Source organism: Herpailurus yagouaroundi, unplaced genomic scaffold (genome assembly GCF_014898765.1).
Source record: "Herpailurus yagouaroundi ecotype Mexico unplaced genomic scaffold, PumYag 208, whole genome shotgun sequence".
NCBI lineage: Eukaryota > Metazoa > Chordata > Mammalia > Carnivora > Felidae > Herpailurus > Herpailurus yagouaroundi.
This window is the reverse complement of record NW_024412439.1, coordinates 1600952-1621376: the sequence shown is the minus strand read 5'-3', so window position 1 is coordinate 1621376 and position 20425 is coordinate 1600952. Positions and strand designations below refer to the sequence as shown.

Sequence of the window (20425 nt, the reverse complement as noted above, 5' to 3'; positions counted from 1 at the left end):
CGCCTGCCCGCGGGCCCGGGCGGGGGCGGGTTAAAAGGGCGGAGCCAGCGTTGGCCCAGCCCGCGGCTCGCCCCGCTGCCCCCCGCGCCCGGTACGGCCCCGCAGCAAGAGCGGCGCCATGGAGGCCACCGGGGTGCTGCCGTTCGTGCGCGGCGTGGACCTCAGCGGCAACGACTTCAAGGTGAGCTGGCCGGGCGTGGGGCCGGGCCTCCCTCCAGGCCGTCTCTTCCGCCCGGGCCCGCGCCGGTCTCTGCTTCCTGTCCCGCCCGCCTCCGGGCCCCGCGCCGCCCAGGACTGAGAACGGCCCGGGGTGGGGCTCCCCCCGGGGCTCGGGACCTTGCCGGGAACGGACCCCCGACGCCTCAGCTTAGGGCCCGCACGGGAAGAGCGAGGCCGGCCTGGGCCTGACGGACGCTTGGGGGCGGAGTCACGCCGGGGAGTGGTCTGGGGGCCCCCACCCCGCGTCTCAGACCGGGCGTCTGGGCCCCGCCAGGGCCGGAGAGTGGCCTGGGGGGCCGCGAGCCTCCGCTCCCGCCTCCCCGGCCCTCCTTCCCCGCCCCTCTGAGGTCATACGCCCAAGCCAGGCCCTGACTCATGGCCGGCTACCGGCTGTCGGCTGTCGGCTGGCTGTCGGGGGCGGGTCTGGAGCACACTCATCACTGCCCTGTCCCTGCCACCGCCACCCCATCCTGTGTGGTCTTGGGCAAGTCACTTCCCCTCTCAGAGTCTGGGTTTTGTCATCCGGTGAAGGGACTGTAATGTAGACGCATGGATTGGTTGGTGTGGAGACTGTCAGGCTGATGTGCAAGGCCTTGGGGTGGCTGCTGTCTGAGCAGCTGCTGGACCGGTAGACTAGGGCCTCAAGGAACTGGAGCCCAGCCTTCCAGCCAGTTGGTGGGTGAGGGGGTTCTAGAGGGTCAAGAATGAGGTGGGCAGTGCTGGTAACCAGAGGAGTGGAAGGAAGAGCTGGCCCAGCACAGGAGGGGTCAGTGAGCAAGCAGCTGAGGCTGGGGTCAGTGTCGTGTCAGCCTGGGTCTTCAGCATTGGGGGGGGCCCAGGCTTTGACTAAGGTTGGGTTAGACCAGGGCTGAGGAGGCTGGCAGGTCCTTCCTGCATTTACCCACGTGTGCACACACCTTTGACCCAGGGCGCAGGCGGCCACACCACTTTCCTCCGTCCCCATCCCTACCATCCTCACCTGAGGTCTCCATTGTCCTCTCCAGACTGGGAGAGTCTGAGTCACCAACTGAGACTGTGGCTCTAGGGGAATGGGGACACCAGCCGAGGGCGCTGAAGGCACGTGATGCCTCAGACTGCCTGCCATAAAGGCTAGGGGTACTGAGGCAGGCATTCGAATGTGGGGAACGAAGACATGAACAAGGCCTTGCACAGGGGGTTGGACCTTGGCAATGGTTTGTATGCCGATGGCAGGTTGGGGCACAGTCAGGGCCTTGTTGGAGCCTTAGGAGTCCCCCCATCTCTGGTGGCCTAGGTAGGGCCTGGAATGGCAGGCACAAGCATTTGAGCCAAGTTAACCACACAACTGAGCACTGGGATGTCTCCTGGAACAAGCCAGTTCCGTCCTGGCCCTTTGAGGGCTCAGAATCCAACAAGAGATCTTAGACCAATAGCCATCCTGATAATTAGTCGGTCCTAACACTTTTATCATGAGGAGCTCTTATTAGCCCTGTTACATTGATGAGGAAGTTGAGGCACAGAGTGGCAAAGTGACTTGTCCAAGGTCACACAGCTGGTGAGAGGTGGCTCTGTTGCTCTCCCAAGGCTCCCATGCAAACGGGGGGACACAGAGGGTGGTGGAGCAGGGGCACCCGTCATCCCAATCAGTCTCACCATGACACCTACCCCCAGGGCGGCTACTTCCCTGAGAATGTCAAGGCCATGACCAGTCTGCGATGGCTGAAGCTGAACCGCACGGGCCTCTGCTACCTCCCAGAGGAGTTGGCAGCCCTGCAGAAGCTGGTAAGGGGCTCTGGGCAGTCAGGGAGGGTCCCTGTGGATTGGGCTGGGCCAGGTGGGCAAGCCTGCACAGAAGGCAGTCGACATAGAGGAAGATGCTGACAGCCATGAGATGGAGTGAGCACCCTGTCCTGGGAGGTATGCAAGAAAAGGCCACCGTGGGAGGGAGGGAGGGTGGGAGGCTGCAAGAGGTGGGCTGAGCGTGTGTGGCTGAGGGCCCCCTGGATGGCACAAGGTTCTGGTGGCAGTAGGGGACTCTGTAGACACCTTACCCACACTGCTGAGCCTCTGCTTCCCCGTCCTGGCCCAGGAGCACTTGTCTGTGAGTCACAACAACCTGACCACACTTCACGGGGAGCTGTCCAGCCTGCCGTCACTGAGGGTGAGTGCTGCCAGAGGCCATTGAGCTTGGGGGCTGGGGCCAGAGTCCAGCCGGTGGCGTGAGGGCAGGGCCAGACCCCAGGCTGGACCAGCACCTCTGCCCATCATGTGTCAGACTCGGGGACCTGTTCCTAAAGGGGAAAGGACGTCGTAATCCGCTGCATTAAGTAATGCGTGGGGGGGGGGGTAATATGTAAAACACCCAAACTCCCACCCATTTTAGACAAATACAGTGAGAACAGTTGACAGCAGCCAAGCACTGTTCCAACTCTTCCCTATGGGTTTTTTTTCATATCGTCCTGACCTTCGCCAAGTTCACAGATGCAGACACTTGGCCACAGAGCCAGGTCACTTGCCCGAGGCTGAGGTCACTCGGCCAGGCAGGGGGAGAGCTGGGGTAGAGTGCGGTTTGTTCAGAGCGGTCCTCTCGCCCCTCTGCTCTCCGTGGAGCCTCTGACGTCCCAGAACAGCAGGTCCCCATCCAGACCCTTCGGGCCTCGGTGAGGGTTTTTTTCTGTCCAAGGCCAGAGCCCTGAGCTGTTAAGAGCACAGCCTCTGGACTTGGGCTGCCTGAGTTCTAATCTGGGCCCTGCCACTTCCTGGCTGCATGACCTTGGACGAGGCCCCTTCCATGTCTGGGGAGGGTTCCGTGGGTGACGCTGGGAAGGGGCAGTGTGGTGCTGCACAGACACGAAGGCTGAAGGAGAATTGGTCGCAGCCGGGTTGTGGTGTCGCGGCACCGTTCTCTGGCCTGTTCTCTCTCCCCCTCAGACTTTCTGCATGTCTGTAGATGAGGTTCCAGCCCCGAGAGGAGGAAAACAGACTTGCTCTCGGTCCACACTCTGATTTCTCTTTGGTCCAGCCCCCTTCCTCTGCCCTGGACCCTCTGCCTCAGAGCTACACATTTATCTCGCCCTCTGGACTCGGGAAGAAGAGGGATTGTTCAGTCAGAAAGGGTTCCCTGAGCACGCTGTACTGGGTTCCAGGGCACATTTGAGCTGGGCTTTGAGGCGTGCATAGGAGCTCATCAAGGGGGGCTAGGAAGGACTCTCCAGGTTGAGGGACTATGAGCAAAAGTCAGGGTGGGACGGCACTTGAGCCTGGCCTCTGGTGGGTTTCCTGGGGAGGTGTCCTTCCCTGGTCTCTCTGCTGCTTCCTGGGGGTGGAAGCCAGGAATCATGGACTCTCCTGGTGTATCCCCAGGCCATCGTGGCTCGAGCCAACAGCCTGAAGAATTCCGGAGTCCCCGATGACATCTTCAAGCTGGATGATCTCTCGGTTCTGGTCAGTGGCTACTCACCCACCTGGCGCCTGTGTTGGCCCACCAGTCAGTTCTCCTCTATTAGAGTGGTCTCCTCAGCCGCTGTTACACCGTTTTACAGATGGAGAAACTGAGGCTTTAGAGTGCCTTGCCTGAGCTCATTAACGGAGTCAGATCCCTAACCTGGGCACCCTTCCTCTCGGGGTTCTGTCTGCTTTTGGCCCCGAAAGCTCCTCAGCCACTCCTTCCTCAGTCCCCCACCTGACCCCCAAGGCTGGCCCTAACACCCCTGACCTGGCCTCGCCCGTTCTACACAGGACTTGAGCTACAACCAGCTGACGGAATGCCCACGGGAGCTGGAGAACGCCAAGAACATGCTGGTGCTGAACCTCAGCCATAACAGGTGCCTGTCGGCTGGGGTCGGGGGCAGAGTCTGGGGGGGACCGCAACACGGGGTTGCATCCATCCAGGAGGGGCACATCTGGCCCTGACGGCCCCTGCCTGCCCCACCCCCACCCACCCGCAGCATCGACACCATCCCCAACCAGCTCTTCATCAACCTCACCGACCTGCTGTACCTGGACCTCAGTGAGAACCGTCTAGAAAGCTTGCCCCCACAGATGCGCCGCCTGGTGCACCTGCAGACGCTGGTGCTCAACGGGAACCCGCTGCTGCACGCACAGCTCCGGTGGGCGCCTCCTCAGACCACGCCCCACCCCCGAACCCTGGGGAATCTGGCCTTGTCCCTCAACTCCCCAGTAGCCCTGGCCCTTCCTGCTTCGGGCCCCCACCACATCCCTGCCCCTCCTGTGTGGGCTGGGCCCCTCAGGCCCCATCTTTCCTAAGTATCCGGTCCTACCTCAGTCCTGAGTCCTGTCTACCCCACCCTACAGCCGCCCTCGACCTTGTCTTCTGAGACCCGCTCAGCGCCCCCGTGCGCTTGGGCCTGCCCCCGGCCTGACCACCCACGTCTCCCTGCAGGCAGCTCCCAGCTCTGACGGCCCTGCAGACCCTGCACCTGAGGAACACCCAGCGCACCCAGAGCAACCTCCCCACCAGCCTGGAGGGCCTGAGCAACCTCGCAGGTTGGCAGTCCCTGGGTGATCTCGGGCTCTGTTCCTTCGGGTCCCTTGCTTCCTTACTCCCTTATGGAGGAAGGGATAGATCCTGCTTGCCTGCCCACCCGCCAGAGGGCAAAGGACGCGGTTATGTTAACGAGTAGTTCTTTCCTTACCGTGACAGCTAGTGGTAACACCAAATTATGAGCACTGGCTTTTTTTTTTTTCTTTTAATTTACATCCAAGTTAACTAGCTTATAGTGCAACAGTGATTTCAGGAGTAGATTCCTTAGTGCCCCTTACCCACTTAGCCCATCCCCCTCCCGCAACCTCTCCAGTAACCCTCTGTTCTCTGTATGTAAGAGTCTCTTATGTTTTGTTCCCCTCCCTGTTTTTATATTATTTTTCCTTCCCTTTCCTTATGTTCATCTGTTTTGTTTCTTAAAAGTCCTCATATGAGTGAAGTCGTATGATATTTGTCTTTCTCCGACTAATTTCGCTTAGCAAAATACCCTCTAGTTCCATCCACATCGTTGCAAATGGCAGGATTTCATTCTTTTTGATTGCCGAGTAATACTCCATTCTATATATATACCATGTCTTCTTCATCCATTCATCCATCAGTGGACATTTGGGCTCTTTCCATACTTTGGCTATTGTCGATAGCGCTGCTGTAAACATCGGGGTGCATGTGTCCCTTTGAATCAGCATTTTTGTACCCTTTGGATAAATACCTAGTAGTGCAATTGCTGGGTCACAGGTAGTTCTATTTTTGGTTTGTTGACAAACCTCCATACTGTTTTCCAGAGTGGCCCCACCAATTCTCATTCCCACCAGCAGTGCAAAAGAGATCCTCTCTCTCCCCGCATCCTCGCCAACATCTGTTGTTGCCTGAGTTGTTAATGCTTGCCATTCTGACAGGTGTGAGGTGGTATCTCGGTGTGGTTTTGATTTGTATTTCCCTGATGATGAGTGATGTTGAGCATTTTTTCATGTGTCGGTTGGCCATCTGGATGTCTTCTTTGGAGAAGTGTCTATTCATGTCTTTTGCCCAATTCTTTGCTGGGCTATTTGTTTTTTGGGTGTTGAGTTTGATCAGTTCTTTATAGATTTTGGATACTAACCCTTTATCTGATAAGCCATTTGCAAATATCTTCTCCCATCCCGTCAGTTGCCTTTTAGTTTTGCTGATTGTTTCCTTCTCTGTGCAGAAGCTTTTTATCTGGATGTGGTCCCAATAGTTCAGTTTTGCTTTTGTTTCCCTTGCCTCCGGAGATGTGTTGAGTAAGAAGTTGCTGCGGCCAAGGTCAAAGAGGTTGTTGCCTGTTTTCTCCTCGAGCATTTCGATGGCTTCCTGTCTTACGTTTAGGTCTCTCATCCATTTTGAGTTTATTTTTGTGTGTGGTGTTAAGAAAGTGGTCCAGGTTCATCCTCCTGCATGTTGCTGTCCAGTTTTCCTGACGCCGCTTGCTGAAGAGACTGTCTTTAGTCCGTTGGATATTCTTTCCTGCTTTGTCAACTATCCATTGGATATTAGTTGGCCATACATTTGTGGGTCCATTTTTGGGTTCTCTGTTCCGTTCCATTGATCTGAGTGTCTGTTTTTGTGCCAGTAACAAGCACTGGCTTTATGGCTAGACTCAGCAGTATGAGGAAGTCTTTCCAAATGGAGAAACTGAGGCTCAGAGAGATTAAGTCACTGGCTTCAGGCCGCAGAGCCTGGAGGCCAGTGGAGGTGGGGCTCACATTAGGGCTGGCTGCCCCTGGAGCGGGCTGCGGGGGCCCCAGCTGATGCACCCCACTCCACACCCCAGACGTGGACCTCTCCTGCAACGACCTGACGCGGGTGCCCGAGTGCCTGTACACCCTCCCCGGCCTGCGCCGCCTCAACCTCAGCAGCAACCAGATCTCGGAGCTGTCCCTGTGCATTGACCAGTGGGTGCACGTGGAGACCTTGAACCTGTCCCGCAATCAGCTGACCTCACTGCCCGTACGTCTGGGCCTAGGGTGGGGAGAGGGAAGGCTGCCGAGCCGCCCTGGCTCCTGCCCCTGACTCCCGCCCCCCGCCCGTGTCTCCCCTCTAGTCAGCCATCTGCAAACTGACCAAGCTGAAGAAGCTGTACCTGAACTCCAACAAGCTGGATTTCGACGGGCTGCCCTCGGGCATCGGCAAGCTGGCCAACCTAGAGGAGTTCATGGCTGCCAACAACAACCTGGAGCTGATCCCTGAAAGCCTCTGCAGGTGCCGGGGCGAGTGGGGGCGGAGAGACTTATGGCATAGAAGACCCCAGATTCGTAGTCAGAACCCCCCTGCAATCTCTGCCCATCATGCAACATGGATGGGTTAACTTGGCTTTGTGGGTCAAGACCCACGTCCTGTGCCAGCATGAGTTTGGGACACAGCGCCATGTCTGTCTCCTTCTGGAGGTCACTGTGTCCACTGGCATGGCCTCCTCAACACTCTGAGAAGTCCTTCAGGCAGAGAACAGAGGACCCCTCAGCAGCTTCCAAGCTAATTTGAGGACAGAGTATGGTTTGGGTTGTTTTTTTTTTTAAGTATATTTGTTTATTTTTCTTTTTTTTTTTTTTTAAATGGTCAGAAATTTTTTTTTTAAGTTTATTTATTTTGAGAGACAGCACAAGAGGGGCAGAGAGAGAGGGAGAGAGAGAGAGAGAGAGAGAGAGAGAGAATCCCAAGCAGGCTCCTCACTGCCAGCATGGAGCGTGATGTGGGGCTTGAACCCACAAACCGTGAGATCATGACCTGAGCCGAAATCGAGAGTCAGATGCTTAACTGACTGAGCCACCCAAGTGCCCCTATTTGTTTATTTTTCAAGAGAGAGGAAGAGAGCACAAGTAGGGGAGAAGGCAGAGAGGGAGAGAGAATCCCAAACAGGTCCCGTGCTGTCAGTGTGGAGCCTGATGTGGGGCTCCGTCTCACAAACCGTGAGGTCATGGCCTGAGCTAAAATCAAGAGCCAGACGCTTCACTGACTGAGCCACCCATGCGTCCCCCGAGAATGATTTTTAGTGTCCTGTTGGTCACGTGCAGGAGCCTTTAACTCTGCAGAGGGCCTCTTTGAAAACTGCTGTTGCGTAGAAGCCACTAGAAGATCTTCCCAGTCACGTAGCTTGAGGAGACTCCAGTCCCACTTGCGTTAGCCTTTCCTGCCTCTCTCGGCCTGTTTAAACCCAGTGGTTTCGTAACTAGCTGGGCTACTCAGTTCTTCTGGTCTTACCCGGCTCCCCGTCTCTGGGTCCTGGAAGTTTCCCTGCCTCCCCCGCAGCCTCATCTGTCACCTCCCTGAGGCTCCGGCTCTGTCCTCACAGGTGCACAAAGCTGAGGAAACTCGTCCTGAACAAGAACCGCCTGGTGACCCTCCCAGAGGCCATCCACTTCTTGACGGAGATTGAGGTCTGGGCAGGCTGGGGCCAGTGCCAAGAGGGGCCTGATGGGGAGGGCGGAGGTGCAGACAGACACCCCCTCAGGAAAGAGCGCACAAAGCAGTGTCACTGGGGTGGGGACACCCAGCAGAGGCCCCCTGGAGCGGCGGCAGGGCCACAGTTGGGAGAAGGTGAACCGCATCCCCGTGTCCGTCCCATGCTTGATGGCATCATTTTAGCCCCGTGACCAGCCTGCAAGGTCCCGTTTCACAGATGGGAAAGCCAAAGCCCACGAGGGGCGGCCGCAGAGCTGGGATGAGAAAGAACCCAGCCCCCGCCCTGGACCTCTCAGCACTAGCGGCTGCCGAGAGCGACAGACGGGGGTGGGCGTGACGGGGCGGTGGATCTCAGGCCCACCACCTCTGCTCACCCCGCGAGGCAGGTCCTGGACGTGCGGGAGAACCCCAGCCTGGTCATGCCTCCCAAGCCCGCTGACCGTGCTGCCGAGTGGTACAACATCGACTTCTCGCTGCAGAACCAGCTGCGGCTGGCAGGTGCCTCCCCTGCCACGGTGGCTGCGGCAGCAGCTGGTAAGCAGAGGAGGTCGGGCTGGTCTGGGAGCCGGGGGCATGCTTCTGCCGGCCTCAGCTTATCCATCTGTACATTGGGTGGGACACACATAGCTTCTGGATCCTGGGAGATGGGGTTGGCCCCTGGTTGGCTCGTGCCCGAGGGCCCAGCTATTTACTCCTCCCCTAAGCAGTAAGTGGGCCCAAGGACCCCCTGGCTCGCAAGATGCGGCTGCGGAGGCGCAAGGACTCAGCCCAGGATGACCAGGCTAAGCAGGTGCTAAAGGGCATGTCGGATGTGGCCCAGGAGAAGAACAAAAAGCAGGAGGTAAGCCAGGTCAGGGGCTGGGAGGGGACAGGTGTCCCTGGGCTCTTCTTAAGACAGACTGTGTGACCCAGGCCAAGAGGGAGAGTGGGTCCTGGGTAGAGAGGACAACCCATGCAAAGGCCCTGAGGTGGGCAGCAAATAGAGATCTGCCTGAGTGACTGTGACGAGGCAAGCCATGCCTTGTGACCGTGACCCCAGGAAACTACTGATGCGCGAGCCCCTGGGGGCAAGGCACGGCGCTGGGACCAGAGCCTGGAGAAGCCGCGCCTTGACTACTCTGAGTTCTTCACGGAGGACGTGGGCCAGCTGCCTGGCCTGACCATCTGGCAGATCGAGAACTTCGTGCCTGTGCTGGTGGAGGAAGCCTTCCATGGCAAGTTCTATGAGGCTGACTGCTACATTGTACTCAAGGTGAGAGTTGGGCGTGTTGTTGGGGGGCTAGGACCCCCCAGTAACCTTATCTTAGATGGCTCAGGGCCCCCAGCTCCACAGTTTTGTTCCTTGAGGCAAGGTGGGAGGGGGAGGGCTTTGCAGAGGAGGTGGGGTGGGGATGTCCTAGGCAGAGGTGTGACAGCCTAGCCCACCGTGAGACTGGGGAGTCTGTGGCCGTTAGAGTGGCCTTTGGGGGGTGAGCTGGGAAGCCAGGACGCCTTGGCCAGGGCTGACACGGCCTATGCTGCCTGCCACCCCCCACCAGACTTTTCTGGATGACAGTGGCTCACTGAACTGGGAGATCTACTACTGGATAGGCGGGGAGTCCACGCTGGACAAGAAGGCCTGCTCTGCCATCCATGCGGTGAACCTGCGTAACTATCTTGGTGCAGAGTGTCGCACCGTGCGGGAGGAGATGGGCGATGAGAGCGAGGAGTTCCTGCAGGTGCCAGCCAGCCAGAGGGCGGGGCCTTGGGTGGGGTGGGGCCGGGAAGTGGGCGGGGCCAAAGGCTGGGGGCGGGCCAAGACCTCTGGCTCACACTGCCGACCCAGAGGTGTTAGGGGTGGGGACCTAAGGCAGTCAGGGAACTGGGTGAGGCCAGTGGTGGGGAGCCTGGGCCGGTGGCCAAGAGAGAGCTGGGGAGCTGGGACCAATAGCGCCAAGGAGGCGGGGCCACGCTCAGGACCCTGAGTCAGAGAGCAGGGTTAGCAAGCTGTGCTGTCCTTTCGGCCAGCTGGCTACGTGGAGATGCCCATACACACGACGCTTTACTCCGCTCTCTTCCATGAACCTGCTTGGTCCTGTGCCCTGACACGCGCATATCTAGACATGCTGTGTGCGGCTAAACCTTAACAAGAGTGAACGCACCATGAACACATAGTTCTGTAGCTGGTAACGTTGAAATAACGAGTTTACGTTTATAGACACAGATCTTGTTCTTCTTTGTTGTTGTTTTGTTGAACTTCATCACGGATCTGTGGCGCTTGATGCAGGGACAGGCAACTCTGCCCCCCTGACAGGAGGTATTTGAAGGGGGGCTGGGGGGGGGGTAGCTCAGTGACAAGGGACCACACCCTCACACACACAGGTGTTTGACAATGACATCTCCTACATTGAGGGAGGAACAGCCAGTGGCTTCTACACTGTGGAGGACACACACTACGTCACCAGGTGAGGGGGTGTGTGGGTAGGTGGCACTAACCTGGACTCAGCTGGGAAGGGTTGGGGGAGAGGGTGTTAGGGCTAAATCGGCCCCTTCGTGTCCCTACCTCCCACCCCCTGGTCACTCTCGCTCTGCTGCCAGGATGTACCGTGTGTATGGGAAAAAGAACATCAAGTTGGAACCTGTACCTCTCAAGGGGGCCTCCCTGGACCCAAGGTAGGCCCCCATGACCTGAGGTGGGAGTGCTTGAGCCCAGACCTCCTCCCCACTAGTGGGGGGCAGATTTGGGTTTTAGAAGAAGAGGCCTTCCAGCAATCCTTTTGACCCCTGTCTTACCGAGTTTCGTGGTACCCACAAGGGGGATAAACCCCATAAGGAGGGATTGGGGCCGGGTCTAGGGCATGAGGGCAGTTGCTGCCCACGTCTAGCACCGCCCCTTCTGCCCCTCTCATCCAGGTTTGTTTTCCTGCTGGATCGAGGGCTGGACATTTACGTGTGGCGGGGGGCCCAGGCCACACTGAGTAGCACCACCAAGGCCAGGTACAAGGAGTATGCCCTGCTGGGACATGGCGGGGTGTCTTCTGCAAAGACCGACTGCCACCTCTAAGAAGGGGCACAGGACTCACCAAGGGCTTTGCACGCCACTCCCCCTCCAGGCTCTTTGCAGAGAAAATTAACAAGAACGAGCGAAAAGGGAAGGCAGAGATCACACTGCTGGTACAAGGTCAGGAGTCCCCAGAGTTCTGGGAGGCGCTGGGCGGGGAGCCCTCTGAGATCAAGAAGCATGTGCCTGATGACTTCTGGCCACCTCAGCCCAAGCTGTATAAGGTGAGCTGTGGTGCTGGGTGCAGGGCTGGCCTGACTTCCTGAGCCTCGCACCACTGTGGTGGCTGTGGACTTGGGTGGGGAGAGGGTGCCACCTTCTGGACAGGAAATAGCCAAAGGTCTAGAGGCTCTGAGTGAGGCCGTGAGAGACAGTGTTAGGGTGTGTGTTTCCAGGAAGGTGGGGCTAGAGAGAGAGGCTGCAAAGTGCCTGGCTTCCAGGGCTGAGAACCTGGCCTTAATTCTGCAGGTGACGGGAAGCCCATGGGGGTTTTGCAAGCAAGAAAAGGACGAGTTAGAAGATTAGAAAAGACAGTAAGGACCTGGAGAGGGTTGGCAAGGAAAGCACCATTTAAAAGCCCTTCCACTGATAGAATGCCCTTAAAACACTGGTGGAGGGAGGAAACTAATGTCCAAAGAGGAGCAGGCGATGGTCCTGAGCACCCACAACAGGGCAGAGGCCAGACTCCAAAGCAGGGGGCTGCTGGTGGGTTGGGCTCCTTCCCCCAGACCCTTCCCTGTTACGCCCACCTCTTCATCCTGCCAGGTGGGCTTGGGCCTGGGCTATCTGGAGCTGCCACAGATCAACTACAAGCTCTCTGTGGAACATAAGACACGTCCCAAGGTGGAACTGATGCCGAGGATGCGGCTGGTAAGACACACAGAGGGAGGAGGGCGAGGGAGCCAGGACCCCTCCGTGGTGGTGGGGCATCAGCATTGACCTCCAGCCTTTGCCCCGCAGCTGCAGAGCCTGCTGGACACGCGTTGCGTGTACATCCTGGACTGTTGGTCCGACGTGTTCATCTGGCTGGGCCGCAAGTCCCCGCGCCTGGTGCGCGCCGCCGCCCTCAAGCTGGGCCAGGAGCTGTGCGGGATGTTGCACAGGCCGCGGCACGCCACCGTCAGCCGCAGCCTGGAGGGCACGGAGGCGCAGGTGCGTGTGTGCTTCTCGGGCGGCCTCTTACCGTCTATCCTGCCGGGCCCCGCCCCTCCGGCCACCAGGCCCCGCCTTCATTTCTAGACCACACCCCGCTTTTCCGGACCCCGCCCCCGAGCCACCCGACCTCTGCCTTAACCGCATCAGACCCCCACTCCAGCTGGTGTTGTCATCCCTTTGGCAGGTGTTCAAGGCCAAGTTCAAGAACTGGGACGACGTGTTGACAGTGGACTACACGCGCAACGCAGAGGCCGTGCTGCAGGGCCCGGGACTCACCGGGAAAGTGAAGCGCGACGCGGAGAAGAAAGAGCAGATGAAGGCTGACCTCACCGCGCTCTTCCTACCCAGGCAGCCGCCCATGGCACTGGCGGAGGTGGGGGCGGGGCCCCGGGGGCGGGGCGGGGGAGGACTTGGCCCAGGACCTGCCCTGCCCGGTGGTGACTGGCGGCAGTGGCCTGCAGGCCGAGCAGCTGATGGAGGAGTGGAACGAGGACCTGGACGGCATGGAGGGTTTTGTGCTCGAGGGCAAGAAGTTCGCGAGGCTGCCGGAGGAGGAGTTTGGCCACTTCTACACGCAGGACTGCTACGTCTTCCTCTGCAGGTGCCAACGCGGCGCGCCTCCGTCGCCCGGCCCCTCCCCTGGGGCTAGGGGCCTCGAGCCCCCGCTCACCGCTCTCTGACCCCCTCCCACCCCCCAGGTACTGGGTCCCCGTGGAGTACGAGGAGGAGGAGGAGAAGAAGGAAGAGAAGGAGGAGGAGAAAGCAGGGGCGGAGGGCAAAGAAGGCGAGGAAGCAGCGGCTGAGGCAGAGGAGAAGCAGCCGGAGGAGGACTTCCAGTGCATCGTGTACTTCTGGCAGGGCCGGGAAGCCTCCAACATGGGCTGGCTCACCTTCACCTTCAGCCTGCAGAAGAAGTTCGAGAGCCTCTTCCCCGGCAAGCTAGAGGTAGGTCTGTCACGCCCACCCCAGCTCCAGCCACACCCCCCCCCCCCCCCCACCTCCTGAGAGGGACTCAGACCCAGGGGAGGCTTGGCCTGAGGGGCAGGGTGGGGGGTCCAAGGAGCTGTCCTTAACATCTCCACACCCCCAGGTGGTCCGCATGACACAGCAGCAGGAGAACCCCAAGTTCCTGTCCCATTTCAAGAGAAAGTTCATCATCCACCGTGGCAAGAGGAAGGCGGCTCACGGTGCCCTGCAGCCCAGCCTCTACCAGATTCGCACGAATGGCAGCGCGCTCTGCACCCGGTGCCTGGCCTGGGCAGGGGGAGGGGGGCGCAGGGGGTGGGACTGGGAGCATATGGTGGGCAGACGGGGGTCAGTGGCCAGCAGCACCTCCCTGCTGACCCCTCCCACTCCCCAGGTGCATCCAGATCAACACAGACTCCAGCCTCCTCAACTCCGAGTTCTGCTTTATCCTCAAGGTAGGCCGTGGGTGCGGCCAGCACTGTGGCTCAGGGTGGTGGGTTGTAGGCGGGACCTGACTTGAACCCCCTGCACGCTCCCCAGGTTCCCTTTGAGAGTGAGGACAACCAGGGCATCGTGTACGCGTGGGTGGGCCGGGCTGCGGACCCGGACGAGGCCAAGCTTGCGGAAGATATCCTGAACACCATGTTTGATGCCTCCTATAGCAAGCAGGTGACCAGGGCGGGTGGCAGGTGGGCAGGCAGTCGTGTGAGGGCCGACAGGGGACCTGGGCCAGACAGACGCTTTCCCCACAGGTCATCAACGAAGGTGAGGAGCCCGAGAACTTTTTTTGGGTGGGCATCGGGGCACAGAAGCCTTATGACGGTGATGCCGAATACATGAAGCACACTCGGCTCTTCCGGTGAGGCCAGAGCCCATACCTCTCCCCGCGCTCCCTCCTCAGTCCTGGCAGGCTCCTGCGACCCTCAGCCTCTCCCTGACCCTTGACTTCCAGGTGCTCCAATGAGAAGGGCTACTTCGCCGTGACCGAGAAGTGCTCTGATTTCTGCCAAGATGACCTGGCGGATGATGATATCATGCTGCTAGACAATGGCCAAGAAGTGAGCCCCCTGCCCCCCCCCCGCCCATTCAAGGGGCCTACCCGCTGGTCGATGGGAACCCGGGGCTGGAATGGGGGTACTCTCAGGCCCCGTGAGACCACCTGTCCTGCTGTCCCCACAGGTCTACATGTGGGTGGGGACCCAGACGAGCCAGGTGGAGATCAAGCTGAGTCTGAAGGCCTGCCAGGTGAGTCGGTGGTGGGGAGGGCCGGGCCGGGCCTGGCGGTCCCGGTGCACCGCCCAAGACTCACGCCTTCTCCTGTCGGTCAGGTGTACATCCAGCACATGCGATCCAAGGAGCACGAGAAGACCCGCCGCCTGCGCCTGGTCCGTAAGGGCAACGAGCAGCACGCCTTCACTCGCTGCTTCCACGCCTGGAGCACCTTCCGCGAGGCCCTGGCCTAGGGTGGCCATCACCTGCCTGCAGTGCCCCCGCTGCGACCCCACGCCAGGGCGAGGAAGGGCCTCTGTCCGTCCACTGCCTGCCAGCAGAGGCAGCCCCCGCTCCAGCCACCACCCCCAGCGCCACAGTCCCCAGCGCCACAGTCCCAGCAGCACCGACGGGGAGACCCTGACCGGTGCCCTCAGGCGTCTGGGCACCTGGAGTCCCTCCCTCCTGAGCTCCTGTGTGACGCCTCCTCCCCACCAGGGATAAAGCAGATGTGGCTGCCTTTTAAGAGATATTAAATGCTTTTATTTTCAATATTAAAAATCAGTATTTTTAATATTAAAACAGCGCTAATTTTAACAAAATGACAGGAAAAAAACCCCAAGGTACAATCTACAGGGAAATCCATCCTGACCGACCTCCCCGCCCCCCACCCTCGTACACACGCACACACACGCTCGCACACGCACACACACACCCTGACTGGGCCCCCAGTCCTGGGTGCCCGGCAGAACTCCCAGTCGTATATATGCGCACATCACAGACTTGGGGGGGCGGGGGATGGGTGCTGGCCCAGGAGCAAGTACCAAAATAGTTTTAGAAATGCCTGTCCAGCCCGGCACAGGCGTTAGAAAAATATTCTTTGCAAAGGCAGTAGGGAAGGACGGTGTGCTGAGTGGGAGGTGGCATGGGGCTTGCCAGGCCCAGCAGTCCTCGCCCTGTAGCGCCTGGCTTCCAGATGGCCAAATGCCTACTGGAGCGGCCAAGGTGAATCTACCCCAGAGGCTCTGGGCTGAGTCCCGGGCCCACACCCCCCCATACCGCACTGGGGCAGAGGTGGGCAGGTCCCTCTGGAGGCTGTAGGTTAGCAGGTGTGGGTCTATGCGGAGGGGCCAGGGGTCCTGGATCCCAGCTCCCAGAAGGGCAGTGGGTAGCCAAGCAGTTCTGGCCTTCCTGGTAAAGGAAGAGAAGAGGGGTCAGAGAAAGCCAGGGAGCCGAAAAGTGCCACCGTGCCCCCTCTAGGGCAGGCAAAAGGGCCACCCCACCCATATTAGGAGCAAGGGTCTTGCAGGGACAGCCAGAGGTGGGCTTGCTGACTCTGACCACTGACCACGCTGGGCCCACTGAGGCCCAGGGCGTGGCCAGGGAGGAGGCAGCAGTAACCCCGGCAGCAGATGAAGAGGGAGCTTGGGGGTGGGGGTCTCTGCCCGGCGTAGGGCCAGGCTGCGTGGGTAGGGGCACCGGGCAGCGAATAGGTTGGGCAGACCTCTGGGCCCCAGATCTGGGCTCCAGATCCAGGCCCCACTCACCAGGCTCACCTGGCAGGACCCCACCACAAGAGCCTGAGTGATCATCTCTGCAAAATGGGCTGGCCACACCGGCCCCTGAGCCCCGAGCTGCCACCACCTCTAAGTGGTTTGCTCTGGCCTGGTTCCAAACACTACCCATGCCATCCAGGAGCTGACAGGCCGGCCTAGCCTTTCTAGTACCGAACCGTGAAAATCAGGGCTGTCAGACAGTAAGGACCAGGCAGACCCAGGGCCCCTAAACCTGCAGCACCTCATTTGATCAGGATGGCACAGGCTCGAGCCTCGTCTTCGGCCAAGTTCCTCAGATTCTTCTCAGATTCCTCTGAAGAGCTGCGGGGAGGGGAGCGGAGATCAGAGGGTCCTGGGACCTGGCCCTTCCTCGGGCCTCTGTGCCTAACTGGGACAGAAGGCAGGCAGAGGGTAACAGAGGGAGGCTGGGGAGGACCCAGGGCAGCCCCTCTGTGGACCCGCCCACCCGTCTCACCCCAGGAAATCCTTCACGTCCTCCACCGTGACGTCCCCTGTCGTGTCCAGCGTGGTGTCAGCACTGGTGGCCGAGTCAATGGACATGGGCGAAAGCGTGGCCTCGGGTGGCTCTGGGGTGTCTGCAGGAATGAAATAATTGGGACCCCACCTGGCCATCTGGGCACCCTCTGCATTCTACCTTCCATCCCCTGGGGACCTGACTCGGACCCAAACCCAGCCCACAGTGAGACTTGGGACTGAAGGCAGACCGCCACACCCCTCCCCCATTCCTGCCTGGCCTGGCCCCCCCCACCCAGCCTTCCAGCCTCTGTCAGGTTGCTGCCACCTACGGAGGCTTGCCCCCCATCCTGCCTCAGCTGCGTGGATATCCTGCCACTTTCACTTCACATCCAGCATCCTTACCAGCTCCCTTGCTGCGGGCAGGACCAGGGCTTCCATCGCGGCTCCCTGGGGCCAGGACCACGCCTGGGGTCCCATTAGCCTGGCTCAGCTTGGGCGACTCTCGGAGCCTGTGGCTGTAGAGATGAGGCCACGATGGGTGCCACAAGCAGGCGCCTCAAGTCTCAAGTGCCAGACCCTACCCTCCCTCTCCTGGGGCCCAGGACCAGAGCGGGGTGACACGAGGGAGGGCCACCCTTGTTCCACGCAGGATCCGAGCATGAGGATGAGACCAGCCTTAGTGAAGGCCCCCTGGGCTGCCCCTTCCACGCACCTGGTGCGGGTGGTATCTCGGGGCCAGCTAATGTCCAGAGAGCAGAGCGGCTCTGTGATGTTCCGAGCACTCAGAGAGAAGCGTTCAAACTCCGATGGAGAAATCAGGTAAAAACCTGGGTGGGCGGGTGAATAGTGGGGTGCAGTTAGGGGGTGTGACTGCAACCACAATCCCTCAGTGGCCTCCCCCTGGCCTGTGCCGGCCAGTCCCGAGCCCGCCCTGGGGCCCCTCTGCTGATGCTCCCCAGCAACTCTTCCAGCCCCGCTCAGGCCGCTTCTGCCCCAAGAAGCCTTCCCCTCACCCTGGCCGTGGCGCGTGAAGACACAGGAGGCGATGCCGCTGATGTCCTCCTTCCGGATACAGGAGTAGTGTACCTGGGGCCGCAGGCCAGGCACCGAGAAGACGTGCACGTCGCCCAAGTTGGTGAGGCAGGCCAGGCAGGTTTCAGCGTAGTCCTCACAGGCCACGCTGGCAAACGTGGCAAGGGCCACCTTGCGCACCCGACAGCCCTCGTGGGCCGTGAGCTTGAACTTGGTCTTGGCGCTCACCTTGGGTAGTGTGAACACCTGGCGGCAGGCGGGCGGCCGGTGAAAGGGGCTGGCCCTGTCCACACCCGCAGGGCCCACCCTCCCAGATGCAGGCACCAGCCCCCGCCCCGAACCCGGCCTGCCAGTTGGGCCTGCAGCCCCGGCCGCCTGGCGGCCTCCCGCCTGGGCACCCTCTCCTCAGACTTCACCTAGGAAACCTCCCAGGGTACCCCCATCTGTGGCCAAACCAGTCACACTGGGTTGTAAGGGTAAGGTGGCTGGTATCCACTCAGGTCACGAGCTCCTGCCAGACAGAGCCCTGAGGAGTCTTCAGAGGGTCCTGGCAGGGACTCGGTGAGGCAGGAGGGTCCTGGGGGGATGTGGCTGGCTGAGGGAGCATCTGGGTTCTCCAGGGGCCATCTCTGCTAGTCCAGGGGCATGTGTCTCAGGCAGACAAGGGGTCTCAGCAGATGGGGAGCACAGTGAGGACAGAGTTCCTGGAAGGTCTAACGGTGTCAGGTGGGAGCCAGGAGGGTCGCCACGGTGGTTTACCTTGAACTGCTCCTCAGACGCGATGAGCACAGCGTGGCCGCCCTGCATGTCAGGTGCCTGTGCCAGATCCCGAGAGGCCTCATAGGGCTCGGGCAGCGGGCGGCCGCGCCCATCCAACACGGCAATCGCCACCACGGGTGCACGGTGCATCAGCTGCACCTCCTTGCCCAGCACGGCCTCCACCGCCCGCTCGGGTCGCTTCTCACCACCTGCCGTGGCCGCCGGCACCTCCAGCGCGTAGGCAAACACGGACCCCGAGTTGGTGCCTGCCCACATGGTGGGTCCATGATGGGCCGCTGCGGGACGACGGGGGCTGGTGAGGCGGGGTGTTGGCCGCATGATACAGGTTCCTCCCCTCCTCTCCGGATACCCCGGAATCAGTTCTGTCGTGTCCCACGCCTCCCCAGGGACGTCAGAGGGCCTCAGGCCCGAGGCACCTTCTCTATATTACTGACGAAATTTGGGGCCTCCTGCAGAAGTGGGAATGGCCTCCAGGACATCTCGAGGATGTCAACAGGCACCCAAACTAGACCCTGATCTCTCCAACCCCATCCCACTGTACCCTCAGCCCCCATTTCAGGAACAGAGTCCCCCCCCCCCCGCCCCATGCAGCCCTGACACCCCCTCACCATATGCCATCACTAGTCTTACTGACAGACTTGGAACCAGCCCGCACCCTGCAGATGCGTTCCAGCTGGCCACAGCCCACCCCCCGCCGTGTGCTTTCGGCCCAACAGCCAGACGCGGAGTCCTCGGGGCCGGGCTGGAAAGAAATGAGGCCTGCGGGACGTTGTCTAGCCAGCTTTCCCTGTGTGGGCTGAACCTCTGGGGAAGGTCCTTGGTGGAGAATCACAGCTCAATGTCCAGGAGCCAGCAGGAGCCAGCAGGAGCCAGCAGCCACTGCTGTGTGCCCTTGATGAATCGGTGGCCTCAGCAACAACCACCAGGGGGAGCCAAACCCCAGGGAAAATAAGCAACTCAAAATGTTGCCCAGACCTAGGACACCCAGCCAGCTGGGAACCTGAACGCCATAAGCCTTCTCATGGTGACAGCGGAACAAGGTAAAGAGCCTGGGGCTACCATATCCAGATTCTGAGAAAATCCACTGGATAAAAGATCCTCAACAAATACATGACATTGGAAGGCGGGGGGGGGGGGGGGGGGGGGCCTTGCTCGGATTCAAGAGCCTGAAAGTCACATCAGTGAAACACCAAGTGCAGAATGACTAGATGCTGACCCAACATCAACCATAAAAAGGGATTTTGGAGATGAAAGGAGAAAGCCACCACAGCCCGAGTGTGACAAGAGACTGGATCAGCACCAGTTCCGTGGGGTGCGATGCAGGCACCATGGCTGCCGGTTATGTCTGTTAGACACACACTCAAGTCCTGATGTACAGATATTCATTGAAAATGCTCCAGCAAGATAAAAGCCACTGTGTGTGGGGGGGGGGGGGGGGCCGGGGGCTGAGTGGCTTCGTCAGTTAAGCAGCTGCCTTCAGCTCAGGTCATGATCTCATGCTTCATGGGTTCAAGCCCCACAGTGGGCTTTCTGCTTGGGCTTTCTGCTGTCTGTGCAGAGCCAACTTCAGATCCTCTGTCCCTCTTTTTCTCTGCCCCTCCCCCACTTGTTCTCTCTCTCTCTCTCTCTCTCAAAAATAAATACAAATTTATTAAAAGCCACCGTGTGGGGCGGGGACGGTGCAGCAGCAGATGCCTGGCTGTCTTTGTGGGGCGACTGCACTCCTGTTGTTGTGTATGGTTAAAATTCTCCATGATACGAGGTAAAAATCCATCAGTGAATCAGTCAATAAACCAGACCACATCGGTCTGCAGAGGACCGTCCCGGGGCTCCCACCACTCAGGGCACTCGCCACTGCAGAGTGAGGTGGCCAGCACCCAGCGTCTCCCCAGCCTCCCCATCCTCTGCAGCCACCACGCCCGGGTCACCTCCCCAACACATACCCACCTCAGCCACTGGCACTGGCTGACCCCCACACTCTCCTCCCCCAGATCTTGGGCTCCCTTCTCCCTCTTCAGGTCTCAGAGGCCCGGCTCACTCACCAACCCCTCACAGTTGGAAGTTCCAGGGGGGACCACTTGGGGTGGCCGGGGC

The 20425-nt window shown here is 59.9% G+C and overlaps 2 protein-coding genes across 3 annotated transcripts in view; one reads left to right on the top strand and one right to left on the bottom strand.

The window, feature by feature from the left end:
• Positions 1–50: 50 nt before the first annotated feature.
• Positions 51–15038, top strand: FLII (FLII actin remodeling protein). Of its 2 annotated transcripts, none has more exons than XM_040453033.1 (30): positions 51–181; positions 1870–1980; positions 2288–2359; positions 3562–3642; positions 3937–4022; positions 4146–4307; positions 4601–4704; positions 6492–6667; positions 6762–6919; positions 8007–8091; positions 8503–8650; positions 8824–8957; positions 9156–9368; positions 9655–9834; positions 10478–10560; positions 10694–10768; positions 11009–11092; positions 11209–11380; positions 11922–12026; positions 12117–12308; positions 12496–12684; positions 12773–12912; positions 13010–13256; positions 13402–13556; positions 13672–13732; positions 13818–13946; positions 14030–14136; positions 14230–14335; positions 14457–14522; positions 14606–15038. In XM_040453033.1, the coding sequence occupies exons 1-30, from the start codon at positions 119–121 to the stop codon at positions 14738–14740; spliced, it is 3819 nt and encodes a 1272-aa protein (XP_040308967.1). In that variant the 5' UTR covers positions 51–118; the 3' UTR covers positions 14741–15038. The 2 variants fall into 2 exon arrangements, with proteins under 2 accessions (XP_040308967.1, XP_040308966.1); XM_040453032.1 differs by having other exon boundaries at positions 8821–8957.
• Positions 15039–15061: 23 nt separating this feature from the next.
• The window catches only part of LLGL1 (LLGL scribble cell polarity complex component 1), a 21438-nt gene continuing 16074 nt past the window's right edge, over positions 15062–20425 (bottom strand). The window contains exons 18-24 of the mRNA XM_040452926.1: positions 18311–18757; positions 17533–17797; positions 17232–17346; positions 16922–17034; positions 16518–16638; positions 16284–16363; positions 15062–15677 (exon numbers count right to left, since the gene is read on the bottom strand). Coding sequence (XP_040308860.1) covers positions 16285–16363; positions 16518–16638; positions 16922–17034; positions 17232–17346; positions 17533–17797; positions 18311–18757 — 1140 coding nt within the window. The 3' untranslated portion in view covers positions 15062–15677; position 16284. The remainder of the gene's footprint in view (positions 15678–16283; positions 16364–16517; positions 16639–16921; positions 17035–17231; positions 17347–17532; positions 17798–18310; positions 18758–20425) is intronic.